This window comes from Echeneis naucrates, chromosome 23 (assembly GCF_900963305.1).
Source record: "Echeneis naucrates chromosome 23, fEcheNa1.1, whole genome shotgun sequence".
NCBI classification, from domain to species: domain Eukaryota; kingdom Metazoa; phylum Chordata; class Actinopteri; order Carangiformes; family Echeneidae; genus Echeneis; species Echeneis naucrates.
In genome coordinates this window covers 15,526,349-15,542,717 of record NC_042533.1, presented here as the reverse complement: position 1 = coordinate 15,542,717, position 16,369 = coordinate 15,526,349, and the positions used below count along the sequence as shown (strand labels likewise).

The following is a 16,369-nucleotide window of genomic DNA, read 5'->3' as shown; positions in this document are numbered from 1 at the left end:
ACACCAGCGACATACAAGAGTCTCATTAAAAAAAAAAAAAAACCCGCAAATAAATTACCAAACTATTACAGAGAAAAGTGGTCGGCTTTACATTTCATGGCAACTTTTTCACTTGTCCAGCTTCCCCATGATGAACTGCTGCACTGAACGCTTATTGAGTGCCGTAAAGATGCTTCTCAGCTGCACTCAACTTAGCCATACCTGACCAAAGAAGGATTAAAGCAAATTGCGTTTTTATTTCATGCAAAAAACCTCAGACATTAAAGCGTATCTGCACTCACTGCTGTTGCTGATTGTCGCTGGTGTTACCCATAAGGAAGGTAACACCAGTGAGTTTTACTTATTTTATCTGTCAAAACATATTTTTGCCCTCATTTGCTGACTACTTTTAAACCCTGACTGCAGGGCACATGGATTATTGGGAACAGCTGCATACTCTTTACATAGAGATGTGAAAAGGTGTCACAGGTTCTTTTCCAGGTAAACATGGATACATCATGGTAAATTTAGCATTTTTATACAACACGACTTTCTCACACACACACACACACACGCGCGCTACGTGCTTGTAATGCCAGTGACCCAGTGAGACTTGGACATTTGAATCCAACCCACCAAACCAATAATTCATTGACGTCCCACAGGAGAGACACGTGTCCATGACTATAGTTGGTCTGAGGAGACTGGACATATCAGTTTTATTGGCAATTGATTTTTACAGGCTCTATACAGGTGGGTTGCACTGATACATGTGTTGTGGTTTGAATTAAAACTGCCATCAGCTAACATACAACAGTAATAAATATGTCCATATTCATTATTTGAATAATAATCCAATATTCCCTCTGTTTTGGTTGTTCTTTGGGTCTCTACCAACTCCTCAGTGAAATAACTTGCTCTGGTCTCCATGTACTAAAAGTTGTACTGGCTACTAGCTCACCTCTCTCTGTAATCAATACTGAGGACATGTGACGTGGTAGTTCATAATCAATAAATGCAAGACAAGTGTCAGCCTGCCTGGTAGTCATTTTATTCCAAGGCAGGGCAGACTAGATGGTGTCAAAGGTGCTGGCCTTTCCAGGTGCATGTCATCACAGATGCATCAGAGGAATATGATCAAAGCGTTCACACCAACATCAGCTACAGGAGGAGATCAGGCAAGAGCTTCAGCATGGACAGAGGGAATCTAGGTTAGAAACTGTCTACAATTTTCACGCTTAAATATACAATTTTAACTTTAGTTCAAAGAAATGCTATGACTATATAACTAAAGACACTGTACAACACATTAAAGTACACACTTTAATCTGGTTTGAAAAGTAGAGTAGCAAACCTTAGCTTGGCCAGACACCAATACCTATTTTGTGTATGCTCACCGAACCCTTTTTTTTTTTTTTTTTTTTTGATCCAACTAGATCAAGATCTGGAGACGAGGGGGAGAGCACTAAAAACCACAAAATTCACTGTAATGTTGAGGAAAACAATCTGAGACAACTTCACCTTTAAGAAATGGCACCTTAGTCGTTAGTATTATGAAAGAAGTCATTTTTATGCTGTATGTTCTTTCCTTTGTTTCTCTGTCAAAGTGTTGCTCTTGCAGGTTTTGTGATGTCATTTTACTCCCACACACCATAGTGCATTGTGGTTAGTACTGTTGCCCACAATAAGAAGGTTGTGGGTTTGGTTCCCGCAGCCTTGCGGTGTGGAGCTTGCATGTTCCCCGTGTGCCTGTGTGGGCTTCCTCCAGGTGCTTCAGTATCCTCCTACTGTCCAAAGACATGCATGTTTGGGTTAATTGGTGGTTCTAAATTGTTGGTAGGTGTGGATGGTTTTTTTGACTGGTGACCTGTCCAAGGTGTACCCTGCCCTCTCTGCCTCTGCCTCGCCCAATGTGAGCTGGGATTGGCTCCAGCATCCCCGCAACCGGGAAACGGATAAGCGGTTGAAGATGAGTGAGTAAGAGAGATTCAAATCAAATCAGATTTATTTGTATAGTGATAAATCATAAAGTTACATCAAGGCACTTTACATATGGAGCAGGCCTAGACCAAAGTCTTTATAAAATTATTTATAGAGACAAGCACTTGGCGACAGTGGCAAGGAAAAACTTCCTTTAAGAGGCAGAAACCTCAAGCAGAACCAGGCTTGGGTGGGCAGCGGGGGGGGGGGGGGGGAGAGAGAGAGAGAGAGAGAGAGAGAGAGAGAGAGAGAGAGAGAGAGAGAGAGAGAGAGAGAGAGAGAGAGAGAGAGAGAGAGAGAGAGAGAGAGAGAGAGAGAGAGAGAGAGAAAAACATGTTGCTGCATGAAGTTCATGGAGTTGAGCTGTAGTACAGAATTCTTGAAATATGGGAGCAGCAGGTGTTGCAGGAACATGGAATGGTGATGAGTCACCACCTGCAGGATGAGGACAGGGAGAGAGAGGAGAGGAGCTGGGAGAGACAGAGACTTTGGCAGAACATGGTTAGTAAATGCAGTATAAATGCTTAGAACTGGGTGAAACTGTGTTTTTTAAGAAGGATGGTTCCTATCAGCGCATGCAAGGGGTGAGGAAAGGACAGCGAGCGAGAGGGAGGATTAATTGAGTGACTTAGGAAACAATAGCAGAAGAACAGTGGAAACAACACACAAGATGACACAGAGTACAGCAGAGAGCACAACCGCCAGTGACCGGAAATGACGCTTACCGCCCAAGCGACCACTGCAAAAAATTCTTTTTTGGTGTCTCAAAAAATATATATATTTTTTTTAAATTTTTTTTTATTTTACATGTCATAGGGATGTAAATTTGTCTCTGGTCAGAAAGAACAAGATAGTTATACAGATAGAACAACATACATTATGGTGCATTATCAGTGCAGGTTTTGCTAAATAGTCTGACATACATTATTGAGGGCAATGCTGATATTTACACTCATCACTGTGGGCTCACTACAACCATATGAAGCAGAAGCAATAAATTAGGCGGAAACACATTAGGCTAAAACTATCTTGTCTATGCCAATAATCACACTGTTAACAGATTATAACCACTAATCACCACCTCATATGGAAGCTGCTCGAGGTTCCTGTGCTGGCTCTTACATACCGTTGCATATTTGACACCGACATGTGGAGAAAGCAGTAGGAGACACTGTGAGTTTCAGTTTTATTTTATTGTGAAAATATCAGACAGGATGAACAGCGATGCACAGTACACTTCAGTGAACGCTCCTGAAAACAAACTCAGTGATGAACCAGTGCAGGACAAGGGTAAGATGAGAAGATGAGCCTTATGGTGATTAGGTGTGTTACCATGGTGACAGCAGAGGAGTGCGTGGGTAGTTGACTGAGAATAAATAAAGTAAATGGCACCTATTTGAATGAGAGTGTATCCTTCCCTCTAAAGCAGAGTTTGTGTAGCACAGGGTGTGAACACACACATACGCATGTGCACACATCACCTACACACACTTATGCAGCCATTATTGAGCTGCTCCAATAGTTATTATGGCACGTGGCACACTGATAGACATGATGGTCAAAAATGCTGATGATGTGGTATAAATTCAGGAACAGACAAGTCTAATTTCTGAGGAAACACACCCACAGGCACGTCGCTGAACATCTGGCAGCATATGAAGCTACTGGAAACACAGCTGCTGTGACCCCTGCTTAGAGGAGTACGTACAAGTTTAGGTTGCGCAGAGCCAATAAGGCCACAGGCATGCTGTTAATCAGACTTCCATACACACTCATCAAACAAGCAAAATCACTTAAATATGTTCCACTGAGCATATGGAGGTCCATTCCTCTGTGGACAATAAAGGCCAGAACAACGCTTCTGTATAAATTTTGATGAAATCAGTGAAAAAGGCAACAATGACACGAAAATACAAGCCCAAAATATAGATAATTGAAAGTGTGTTTACTGAGCGTGAGGTACAGCTGGTGGTGGACATTTCACACACTGACGCTGATAATCCTGTTATTCAGGCTGGTTGTTTTCATGATGAGATCAGTTCATACTCTACAGGAAGATCAATGTAATCCTTGTTATTTCTGGTAATCACCTTTGAACTACCTGCACAGGTTGGTTACATTTTTTTGTGTGTTCCTATTTTCCATAACTTATCCAAGTAGAAGAAGCTGATCTGGCTGATTGGCCCGTTCATCATGTATACATCATGTGCATACTACTTATGCACGCAGAATTGCCAAATTTAAATGTCATTCGGTGAAGACTCTTCAAAATTGCATAAGCAGAACATGCCAAAGGCCTTCTGATTGGTCAGATGGCTAAAACAGAAATCAGTGGACACATTTTGACTGTGTTAGTGTTGAATGATAGACTTTTGGACCTGAGCTATTTCAGACTCAGTGTTGTGGTTCGACTTTGGCCCACTCGGCTTGCTGTACAATGTGAGATAACTCAGATAACGGTTTATACTTCAGATAAGTGGATGAATAGTTTGCTTGTTAATGTTTCTTGCCCTGTCAGACTTTATTCCAGTGTTACTCCTATATTCCCAGATTGGAACCCCACAAAATGACTGTGCTGTTTACAAAATTAATTTCCACACACGGATTAATTAATCTGTGTGTGGAAACAGTATGGAGGAAGGCCCAGGTGACCACATAGCAAAATTGCCAGTGTTTCTGTGTTGCTGAAAATGAAAGGCACATAGAAAGATAAGTGCCATGCACTGGTTTTGTGTGTGTGTGTGTGTACGCACAACTGAGAGGCAGCCAGAGTAATTAATCACTATAACAACTAAACACGACAGCTATAAAAAAACAAAACAAAAACAAACAAACAAACAAAAAAAAAAACAGCAGCAGAATGAATAACATTATATCAGAACTGTACAGAAACATCCCGCTGTGGGATGTGGATGGGAGGAGAGAGGCTGCTCAGGCATTTGTGGCCATGTCCCTCTAAACTAATGATGTGAACTGTAACGATATTTAAATGAGATTTATTGTGTATTGGCGCAAAACTTCCAAAACAAAACCAGAAAGAAAAGATTTATGTTCTTTCAGAGACAGAGATGAGAAGATAACAAGTTGTAGACTGACTAATAATTATGAGCCTGCAGCTAGTAGCCAGTTCACTTATCTTAAGCAACTCCTGGTTCTAAGTTCATATTTTTCAGACAGATACAGTAGCAGAGTAAATTCTATCTATCACTCTGTAATATCTATATCTACTCTCATCCCAACATTTGCAAAAAAGTAATTACATTTATTTCTCAAAAATAAAGATCTAGCTGCTATGAGGCGACATGGCGCAATAGTGGTTAGCGCTGTTGCCTCACAACAAGAAGGTTGCGGATTAGATTCCCGGGCGTGGGGATTTTCTGCAGAGTTTGAATGCTCTCCTCCTGCAGTCCAAAAATATGCATGTCTAAGTTAATTACCCTATTAATTGACTCTACCTGTAGGCCTGAGTGTGAGTGTCAATGGTTGTTTGTCTCTGTCTGTCTGTATGTGATGGCCCTTGCGCGACCTGTTCAGGGTGTACCCCACCATGGCCCAATGGGATGTGGGATTAGCTCCAGCATACCCCCGCGACCCAGAAACAGATAACTGGTAGAAGATCAATCAATGAATGAATACCTGCTATGATACTATACTGTACTGCATGTATGCATATATATACTGCATATGTGTTACTCTATGGATAAATAAAATAAAAAGATATCCAGAAATCTTATCATCCAGTTTTCTTTGAGAAGAAAACTTTCCTGTTGTCTCCTTTGTTTCCTGTTCTGCTTTCTGCGACATGGGAAGTTTCATAAATCAGTCTAATAAAAGACATCGTTCAAAAAACAGCAGAGATAAATGTAAATGTGAACCCTCCTTCCAGCCAAACATCAGGCTGGGATTTATTAATGCAGATGTTGGCATGAAGGGACAAAAGAAGAGTCCCCAATAGTTGGCCATGGCCTAAAGCTGGTCGTTGTGGAGATTTACCTCTGTTCTGTTTGAAAGCAGGCTGCCCTTTTCCTATCAGGGATCATAGATGTTGATTTTGCCTTTGTTGTGTTTTTTTTATTTATTTATTTATTTTTTTATTCTTTTATAGAAAAGGCCACTTCTGTACAACCTTAGGGAGCAGAGAATAGAGGCCTCTGTAATGGCCTTTGTGGTCCTTTGTGTATCGTTTGTCTTTCACACTGGAGCTAAATGTGCAGTTTAAGCCAAGGTTCAGGCAATTTGTTAAATAGGGAGATGATGCACACCCTTGCCTTGGCCTACAACTGCTGACTAAGATGCTTTGTGGCATCAACAGCAGTGGGGGAACAACTGTGCTGAGAATACAACCATTGTTTCTACAGGGATGAGGTGAACCAGGGGCCACAGGTGAGACCAGGAGCCTTTCTCCTGCATTAGTGCCAGATGTCTGTGTGTCAGGGTTAAAACAGCAACACACAACTGTTCTCTTATTACATCCCCTCAAAGGCATGTGCACACATATACAGTAATTATAGTTCAAAAGGTTTTCACCTGGCAGTTACGCTGACATTTCACTCAAGAACATGAGCTCTTGAGTACTAAACAATTATTTGGATAGTCAGTCAATATTGGCTACCTACTAGATACATAGTCAAGTGAACTATGTATCCAAAAAGTCCTGTCATTAAGTACTAAACCTCCAAAGTTTAGGGGGATCATGAAAGACAGATTAAAAAAATATGATCTGAATCAAAGCAGCATGGCCTTTTTATTTTCCTTTACATAGGTTGAGTAGAGTAACAACGAAATTGGTATTGCAGCACCAACATAAACTATGAGACAAGTTTGTCAAAACTATTTGTACAGTAAAAACATCTAAAGGGATAGTTATGGTTGCTGTGTGAGCTACTGTTTTATACTCAGTTATTGCCTCCAGTGAATTCAGATAAGAGAGCTGCAGCAGAAGCAGAGTGATGAACTGTTGGTTAATTTCATTTGAAGATTCTCATCTGCTGTCAAACAGTCCTTTCATTTCTGTATGCAATTTTTCAGCCACTTGAACATTGAGTGCACAAATATATCAACTAGTCAGACGAAAATCCTCTCTAACAAAGATGATGTGTTACAAGCACAACCTAAAGTATATTAAACATAATACATTTCTTGTCTCCTTTGTGGTCATAATCCAATTTACACCAATACTAGAATTAGTAGAATTAGTTTCTGCTTGTTTTTGAAAACACTCTGATTATATAGCCATGTTTTCATGTTATTATTGAACAAAAATTTTCAATAATAATAATTATTTTTTCAGAGAGGCTTCAAAAAAGTCAATTTTCAGATACAAATTATGTTCAGTGGCGATCTGTGGCGATTGCAAAAATTTGGGTGGAACATAAATTATTGGTAATAATCTGATAATTTTCATTTCTGCCAGTAGGCTGAAGAGATTCAGACCTGCTGCTGCTGTCCTAAAGGCACAATCATGGAAGAATCAACATGACACAGATACAGGAAATTATAGTGTGTATTTTAGTACTGCAGTAAAGGAGCGCGCTGTTTGACAGCAGATAAAGAAGTGAAAATATTCAAGTGATACTGTTTTCTGCTGTTTTTTTACAAGTGGCCAAAACAGCAACTCAACATTCATCTTGTGTTCTATTGCTGCTTCTCTACACACATATAAATGTCAAATAACCTGAATTATCACTTCAGAGTCACAGACTCAAACTCTTTTAAATCTGCTTGTATCAGTGTGGTTCGATTTTACCTTCTAGAAGGGGGATATTCATTTATATATTAATCTAGTCTTGATCCCTCTTTATTTATTATTGCATTACCTGTTTATTATTACAATGTATCATTTTATTTTGGATGAACAGGAATAAATTGAACAGGACAATTTCCACTCATATAACCTGTGTCTTTTACGGCATCGGAGGCCACAGTGTACTGGCTTTAGCATCCAGCAATCAGCATTATAATCATTATTACCATGACCAACTTCAATGATGGGCCAAGACCATTTAATACAAAATCCTGATTCTCCTTTAAAATTAGGTTTTGTTAACTAAAGACACACAGAGTGAGGAAGAGACTGATCGAACACGCACACACAAAAAAAATATTCTGTCTGGTTCCAATGTTGTGTTTACTTAGTGGGTGAGAGTGAGATCAGATGTTCCCTCTTTCCCTGTTGTATAATGGTTTCATATCAGCCTGTAATCCAATTAACAGTATGATGGAGTGCACCGTTATTGACCTTGGCATTACTTAGCATCACTAACATTAATCACATTACATTATGAGCTATATTCTCTGATTCTGTGATGTGGGCAATAGATTACTGATATGCAGCAGCTCGTTGTCAGGGTCTGGTCGGGACCGGGTTTGCTTCACAGCAATGGCATGCAGTGATCACTGAGTGTGGGTTACTGAGGCTGTCCTGGCCATTTTGGCACCAAATGTTTGACAACAGGAAAAAGAAAATCATACACAAATCTCTAATGAGATTTTTAGCAGTGGGCTAAAATGTACCACAAACCCTTACAGCAATGAAAGTACTATGATGCACTAATAATGTAGTGGCATCAGAGGCAAGCTGTGAAGAAAGAATTAAACATGACAACATTTCAACTTATTTTTTTTTTCTAAATGTTCATCAGCCCAGGAGAACTAAATATTAAATCTTAGTTTAATAAACAAAACTAAATTAAATAATCTTTAGTAATTGCTGCTTGCAGCAATACTTCAATAAAAATGAAACTAGGCATGTACACAAAATCATAATCTTAATTTACTGAAAGACATGTTTGGTCATTAGAACAGAAGCTCTGTGGCTGTGGCCCTTGATGTGACGATCCTGGGCAGGACACAGCAGGGCAGGGTTATGAGATCCAGTGCCTTTAATCCTTTCATAACCAGATAAGCTGTCTCTCTACTTTTAATTCACTGGCAGACTCACAGCTGGTGCGCTCCACAGCAGCACGTCCTGTACCCTCCAAACCGCATCTGAGCTATACATGCCAAGCATTGTGACAGATAAATGATTTAATAACTGCTTAGCTTTTGCAGCAGGTGATCTCCAAATTCACACGAAAGGTCCCTTCTGCCAACATCACAGTGACAGTGACCAGGGACAGAATTTATTTGGTCAAAGCTGCAGGCTGAAGACAATACCACCATAGTCGCAGATGTCTTGAGTAGTCTTCACTAGTCAGTAGCCTTCTAATGCAGGATGTCCTTGAGGCTTTTACTCGACATTTTTCCTCTGAAACATATTAATATAATGAGGGCAAGGATGATGGGTGCTAGCACACCATTCTGTCAGCACAGTAAAGGACACAAATTGTCTTTTACAATTTGACGGAGTTCCTATATTGATTAGGGAGTGGGAGAGATAAGCGTAGCTCGTGTGAGGTCACTGTTTATTTGCAGAATCTGAAGCAGCCTAATTTGTCAGCAGTTTGTTTAATTGTGTAGATAACATCATCAGGAACAGTTACTCTTCAAGTCCGTCCACTGATGATATGTTTCCCTTTTTAAAACATCTTGAAGACCTGCTTCACTCTCTCTTTTAGTCTTTGCATGCGTTTGGTTTATTCAGGCCATAATCTGATCCCGTCATGACTGTCTGGATCACCCAGAGTTGACTGGACATCCTTCTTTTTATTTTTCTTTCTTTCATCTTGTTTATTTTTATATAAGACCCCACACCTGCAAGATATGATGAATGTATTTTAAATCAAATTTGCTTGCAAAAAAATTGCACCTCTTCAACTCATTTTGTTGTCCTTTCTTAAACAAGATAGCCTTTCTCAGAGTCCTAGCCCTGCCATCTTAGTCCAGCCGGAGGTAGCTGGGTGTGGAATAGTTAAACATGAGGAAGTCCAACTTGTAAAGCTGGTACAGTTGGTTCTGCTGTTGATTGCTGATATTGCTGAAGAACTGGGCTGTCATGGCATCTGTGGTACGAGTGGACTTGGCATAGCTTGGGAAATGCAGGGAGTTGCCAACACCCACTAGCCGCAGTACATAGTTTGCATCTTCCTCCAGTGTCTCATACTTCCCGACCAGGTCATAGTGGATGTGACATGGATGACAAAGCTGATAGACAGTCTGCCAGTGTTCGTTGAGTGGGCCATCCCGCTGCGTGGCTGGGTCCACTAGATACTCAGTGAATTCCTTGAATTTGACATCAGCACCATTCAGCAGGGCGTCCTGTGTGGCGTTCTTGCGGTAACGCCTGACTATACGGGTGCCAAAGCGCTTGTGAAAGGACGAATTGTACTTTAGGGTGAACTTGTTGCGGTATGCAGAGACCAACCTCTCAAAGGGTTCACGAACAAAGAGGAATTTGAGGTAGTTCTTGAGGCGGTGGTTGATCTCGGCAATGCTGTACTGATTCAATGTTTTCAGGTTGGATGGAACATGGGCCTCATTGGAAGGGATTTCCATTGGGTCACTGTAACATAGAAGTGAAAATAAAAAATGTGAAAAAAAGAAAAATAGAAAAACAATGATTCCCATCCATGTACCAACATGTAAACTGTCCATTTTTCTTCTTATTTGCCAAACACAGATCAATAAAATGGTAATGAATGGTCAAGAGAAATCAACAGCTAGAGTTACCTGTATTTGCCTCGACCTGTAAGCACCATCATGACACGTTTCCAATTGGTACAGGCCACCTTTGGGACATAGCAGTAGATGAGCTCATGGTCCTCATCCACAACAAGGTGCTTGAGGTCTCCAGGTGTCAGAACTCGCCGCTTGCGACTGGAAGCACTGTTGACTCGACAGGCATCCACTACTTGATCCCTCCTGGCCTGGTGGAGGATGGCTGCTCCTGACAACTCAAGCTGGTCAGGGAGAAGCAAAGAAGGAGAGAAAGGGAAAGAGACATTTATCTGATCCTAAAAGCTTTGATAGGTAACCATCCAGATCTGAAGGGCTGAACTTTAGCAGCAACAAAGCACTGCTCATCTGGTTGTTTCCAGTATAACACAGAATCTATTAATACTGCCAGTTTGCCTTTTGCCTGTACTCAATAGTCGAATATTTTATTTCATGAATTATGCTTGAGATTGAGATTTAGTACACAACGACTCTCTATTTCTATACTCATTTATTTTTTTAACACCTCTTTCCTCATTGGTCCCCTGTGTATAATTTAACTGGCAGCATAAAGAAAATCTCACTGTGCCAATAAAGCACTTTAAAATGAATAAAACTAAAGCAAAGTAGAGAAGCAAGCTGTTGAAAGACAGGCAGATTGTGAGCGGGGGATATTAAGCTTTGTCCTCATTATCATACTCATCTCTTTACTGAATCCATCTTTTTCTCCTATCTGAGTCACCACATAGTCAGTGATAGATTACTCCATGGGTCTGGAGGTAAATGATGATATTAGACGATATGGCAGGTATAGAGTGTTTAATATGCACAAATTCAGCCCACAATCATTCAACTGAGATATATTTCATATGCACAGTGATGGAAAGGAGCAAGATGGAGAGGAATGACAAGAGTCTATGGCAGGGAGGAACCTGAAGCCTTTGCATTTGAAAGATAGGAATGTTTTCTTATGCCCCTTGATTAATTTTCCTCTGGGACTGAATTCCCTCAATTGATTTTTGTCATTACCTGCATCTGATGGCTTCAGCCCACTCACAAGTGTGGCCTTTCAGTGCTGTGCTGGCTGGGAGGGAGTGTCATTGACTTGAAATACTTAAATAACTAAGAGACCACCACTGAGTACCATCCTCGAACAGTTCGACTGAAGAGGTTATGTATTTCCCTTTGAAGTCACTCTATCACGTGGACACTTGATCATGTACATGGGAGGAAACCAGTTATTTACATCATTTTATCTGATGACAACACACAAGGGCTATCAACTCTTCTGCTCTGGTACATCAGTTATCAAGCAGGAAAATACCATTTGTATCTTATGAAGAAGATCAAACACAAACTCACGGTTATGGATAATGTTTGCACGTTACTGGCATGTTACCTTCTCAAAAAGCACTAGCGTGTTTCTTTCAACACTGTAAACAGGGTGGAATGCTCTGTAACTCCAAAACATTAGAAAAATGCTCTCAGTTAAACATGTTTTCCTCTGGCCTCAGCTCCTTTTTGTACATTGAAATTTCATATTTTACTCTCGCCAGTTTGACGTTGATACCCAAAAAATGTTTGATTTCATGTACCAAAAACTATCTTGGTGTATTTTTACTCTTTCTATCTCTCTATCTCCTCTTTCTATCAAGGTACAGATCCATCATTATTGATGGAACTGGAGGGCTCAGGATTACTCAGTCTATTTTGGCAGGCAGGGTCAAAAACCAGGTAGGCAATTAAACAGGCGAAGGTACAGATATCAGGCAGGCAAAACTCTATAGTTGGGACAATCAAAACTGGGTCACTCACAGGAATGTATTCAAGGAAATGTAATGCTGGAACTAAAGAGAAACAAATATTCCAAAACTGGCTGTTGGGACCAGAGGGGTGTACTACCAAGCGAGATTAGTACCTGAGCCAGGCTTTCACGTGTCACGAAGGTGGCTCTCTTTTAAACTGGCCCCTACCCCTATCCCCGGGATAACTTATGTTCCGACTTTCGGCTTAAAGTCCACCATTAAAAGCGCCACCCTTTCACTGACAATCCTGCTTGAACATGGTATCCCCGTTTGTAGGTTTGTAGAGGATCCGGTGGATTTAGGTGTACGAATTATTACAGGTGCTCTTCGGAGGGAGAGAGTTTTTCCAGACCGGACTGATCCGTTGGCGTTTTCTGACGATATTCTCTATGGGCGATAACCTACAGATTCTCAGCTGAGGGGATATGCTACATATACAAGCTTGTTGAACCATATGGAAATAATGTGACCAAACGAAGCCATGCACTTACAGTAACACAGCCATTAGCAGTATTTTTTCAACCCCCCCCCCCCCCAAAAAAAAAAAAAAAAAAAAAAAAAAAGCCACCAATAACAGAATGTGTTTTGTTAATTATTAAAGTTTTGCCTTTTCTGGGAGAAGGAAGTGTAAAATGTCAATCATGCTTAACAAAACATTTTGAAGTACCATTTACTGCAGTGCCTTTTTCTCATGGTCCAGTTTTAGTTTCTTGGTTTCCAGCTCTTTTTTTTTTTTTTTTGGATTATCCATTTTTTATAGAGGACCCTCACATTGTCTGTTCCAACATGTATTAATAGGACATCAAAACAGAGATAATTGAGATAGACTTTTCAGTTATGTTGGTGTACTGTGTTCATCATTCACTTATGCGTCATTGGTAAGGATTTATTTATTTTTTTAAGTAGACATAGGACTGCTAGAAATGACAAAACCCTTACCCCTTGTTTTTTTGTGGGCCTAGAGGTGGAGGCCACAGGCTGGGGGGAGAGTTGCACAATGTCCTCTCCCTGTGACATTAATGAGCAAAAAACGTAATTATTTCTAATTTTAAAAGATTAATTTAAATTTTAAATAAAATTCTTATTTAGATAATTAAGATATCTACCCCCAACGGTACCTCTGAATACATTGAATGTCTCCTCATTATTGATCTCCACCGGTGGAATAGTTTAAGATAAATGAATATAGTGGATTCAACACAGCAAACAAAGATTAGAGTACATGAAAACTTTTGACAGTTATCTCTGTGTGGGGGCCAGCAAGGGTATGTGCTGGTGGCTTGAGCAACACTACAGTGTCTCCTTCAACTGTAAATTAGATTAAGACTTGTCTCATCTGAGAAACAATACATATCCTTTTAGTATTTTACCACCAACGCACTTATACATACCCTGGACAAAAACCTGCTGCTGGGAGCTGCCATCACCAGGGTCTGATTGACTATCCCCTTGTATCGCCTCCATGATCGGCCACCCTTCATTGTTTGCAAGGGCCAGCTCCTCTGAGCACCAATTAGAAAATTGCTTAGACAAAGACAAATCAAATAAATTTCACTTTGATTTGGCCTTAATCTACCTGATTTCCATTTATTCTTTATTGTGAGGCAATGTCAGGGAGATAATTAAAGTTATATAATAATATCATATATAATATCAAATATGATATAATATTATATCACATTATAATGCGCACAGAGCTTGATGAGGCAAGCCTGGGTCAACAAATCAATGTGTAACATTACAATGTTAGTTTAGGGATTGGACTAGTTTTACACAGTCTGATGACAGCTCTTTTCTTCCTCAATAACTTATACATTAAATGTTCCCACAGCAGATGGATTTTCCTTCCAAAAAAAAAAAAAAAATCCTCATGCACAACAAATATAAATCTTGATCCCCTCAGATAATAACCAGTGTGCACAACAGATGAATCGAGTTCCCCCAGGAAAATATGTGTACACATGGATCTAGATTTGATCTGATGATTATTTATTTGCTCAGCTAATATAATGTATCTTGTTTCTGCAAGATCATGCCCAAAGTAAAAATATCTTGTTGCCTAAAAAAATAGAACTTGTTCATACAACCCATAGATCTTATTTCTTCATGACAATGTGCCTAATATATGAAGCATGTTCATAAAACTAATGAACTTGAGTTCACAGCACTGGGACCTTGTTCATAAGACTGAGAAGAGCCATTATCTTTTCCTCATGAGAATATTTCCAAGATAATATCTTAAGTGGAGTATTTCATTTTCTGTTCCCATGGGACTAAAACACAATCTTTTCACTTTGATATTACAACTTCATCAATGTCTTCCTGTCTGAAAAGACTTTATGCAAATCGGGCTGCCTATGTTAACCTATTACACTCACTTTCTTATCTGTTAAATTTTTAAAGCTTTTGCAGGCAAACCGAAAATACATGATGGATTATCTCTGCTCAAAATAAGGCCACATTTTCTACCCATAGTACTTCTACTTTCTTTGTGTGCTCTCCTTTCGCTGACCTCTGGCCATGTCAAGATGTTCCCATGGGGCAGAGAACACCGTTACTCGCTTGTTTGCTTGCATATTATTCCTTTAATCCCTTGAACTAGAGCTAATGGTTCACTATCAGATGAAAACTGGCAAAATACATAAAACCACAGCTATAAAAGTACTTAATGCTTTCACATTATATGGTCAGTTTAGATGTCTCTTGATTGGTCAAGAAGCTCCTCAAAACCCCAGCTCAGCAGTTTTCCTGTGCAGTTTTTGTGTTACAGGCTAGAGATACTACACAATCATGCAACAATGTGTGTGTTTGTGTAGAGAGAGACTTTCTGTTGGCTATTGTTCCCATTCTCTCTGGAGAACTTGTCTATCAGAACAGAGTGACAACTCAAAGAGGATGAGTGGGACAGAAAATCCTTATGCATACATAAGGATCAATCTAATCCTGCCATGATAGTCATTATCAGTGCCACCTTTCGCAAATAGAAAACTTGACTTTCTTATCTTCAATGCTGGTGAGACGAGTCCATTTTACATTCACAGCTGTGCTGCAAATTTCCTGTTAAAATATGAGAAGGTGATCACATGTGAATGTGCAGATTACATATTTCAGGTCTTCCATTTTGTCCATGGCCAAATATTCTCAAAGTAAGTTGTTGAGTGAATTTCAAATATTCTGGATGCAACAGCTTTCCCGAATCGCTTCCTCCTCATCTGCTGATGGCTGCACAGAAAGCCAGAGGAAGGAACCTAGGAAGACCTTAAACAGGGCCAGATGGTAGCAAGAAATGTTCTTGTCCTCCGTGGCTGAATTACACAAGTGGGCAACAAACTAACTGTCACAAAACACCTCCAGGGGCCCTCAATTGTCCCAAAAATAAAATATTATTAACAAATAAAATAACATATGAAACCACAGGGGCATGTGGTCCTGGAAATGAAGAATGTTTAAGCGGGCACACGGAACTCCATCAGTCTCTTCACGTTTTAGAGATATGTTACATTTTAGACACAGACTTCCCATGCTCTTAACTGTTTTTCAGCATATTACACTCCTTCTAAATATGACTATTTTCAAAATGATAATGGATGTAAGCTTTATGACATCCACAAGTTTCTGAGAATAGAGTAGTTTTGAGGGTCAGAGCGACCTGCTTCAATGTCGACATCTTGCCAGCGCCTGACTCTACTAGTCCAAAAATGGACAAAATGTGTGTGGCATGTGTAATGAAACTTTGATTCATACCAGTTTGTGTCAAGCATACATACCTAACCATACTCATTCAAATATGCTATGCTTTTAATTCTTTGTAACTATAAACACTAATGTGAGGCTATGGGGCCTGGCTCAAGCAGTGATGCATTTCCCTTTCTGCATTCATGCTGTTTGAGCAGTCACTGATAGAAAAAATAGTGGACCCACTGCTGAAAGTACGTTTCACTTCACTGACAATAGTTCAACTACCGCTTTGCTGCCAGCACTTACATTAGAAACTTCCCAGAAAAATATACCAT

The 16,369-nt window shown here is 39.9% G+C and overlaps 1 protein-coding gene across 2 annotated transcripts in view; it reads right to left on the bottom strand.

Moving 5' to 3' along the window:
- Nucleotides 1–3,143: 3,143 nt before the first annotated feature.
- Nucleotides 3,144–16,369, bottom strand: part of chst11 (carbohydrate (chondroitin 4) sulfotransferase 11) — a 105,299-nt gene continuing 92,073 nt past the window's right edge. For both annotated transcript variants that reach the window (XM_029495404.1, XM_029495405.1), the window contains exons 3-4: nucleotides 10,567–10,796; nucleotides 3,144–10,399 (exon numbers count right to left, since the gene is read on the bottom strand). In XM_029495404.1, coding sequence (XP_029351264.1) covers nucleotides 9,775–10,399; nucleotides 10,567–10,796 — 855 coding nt within the window. In that variant the 3' untranslated portion in view covers nucleotides 3,144–9,774. The remainder of the gene's footprint in view (nucleotides 10,400–10,566; nucleotides 10,797–16,369) is intronic.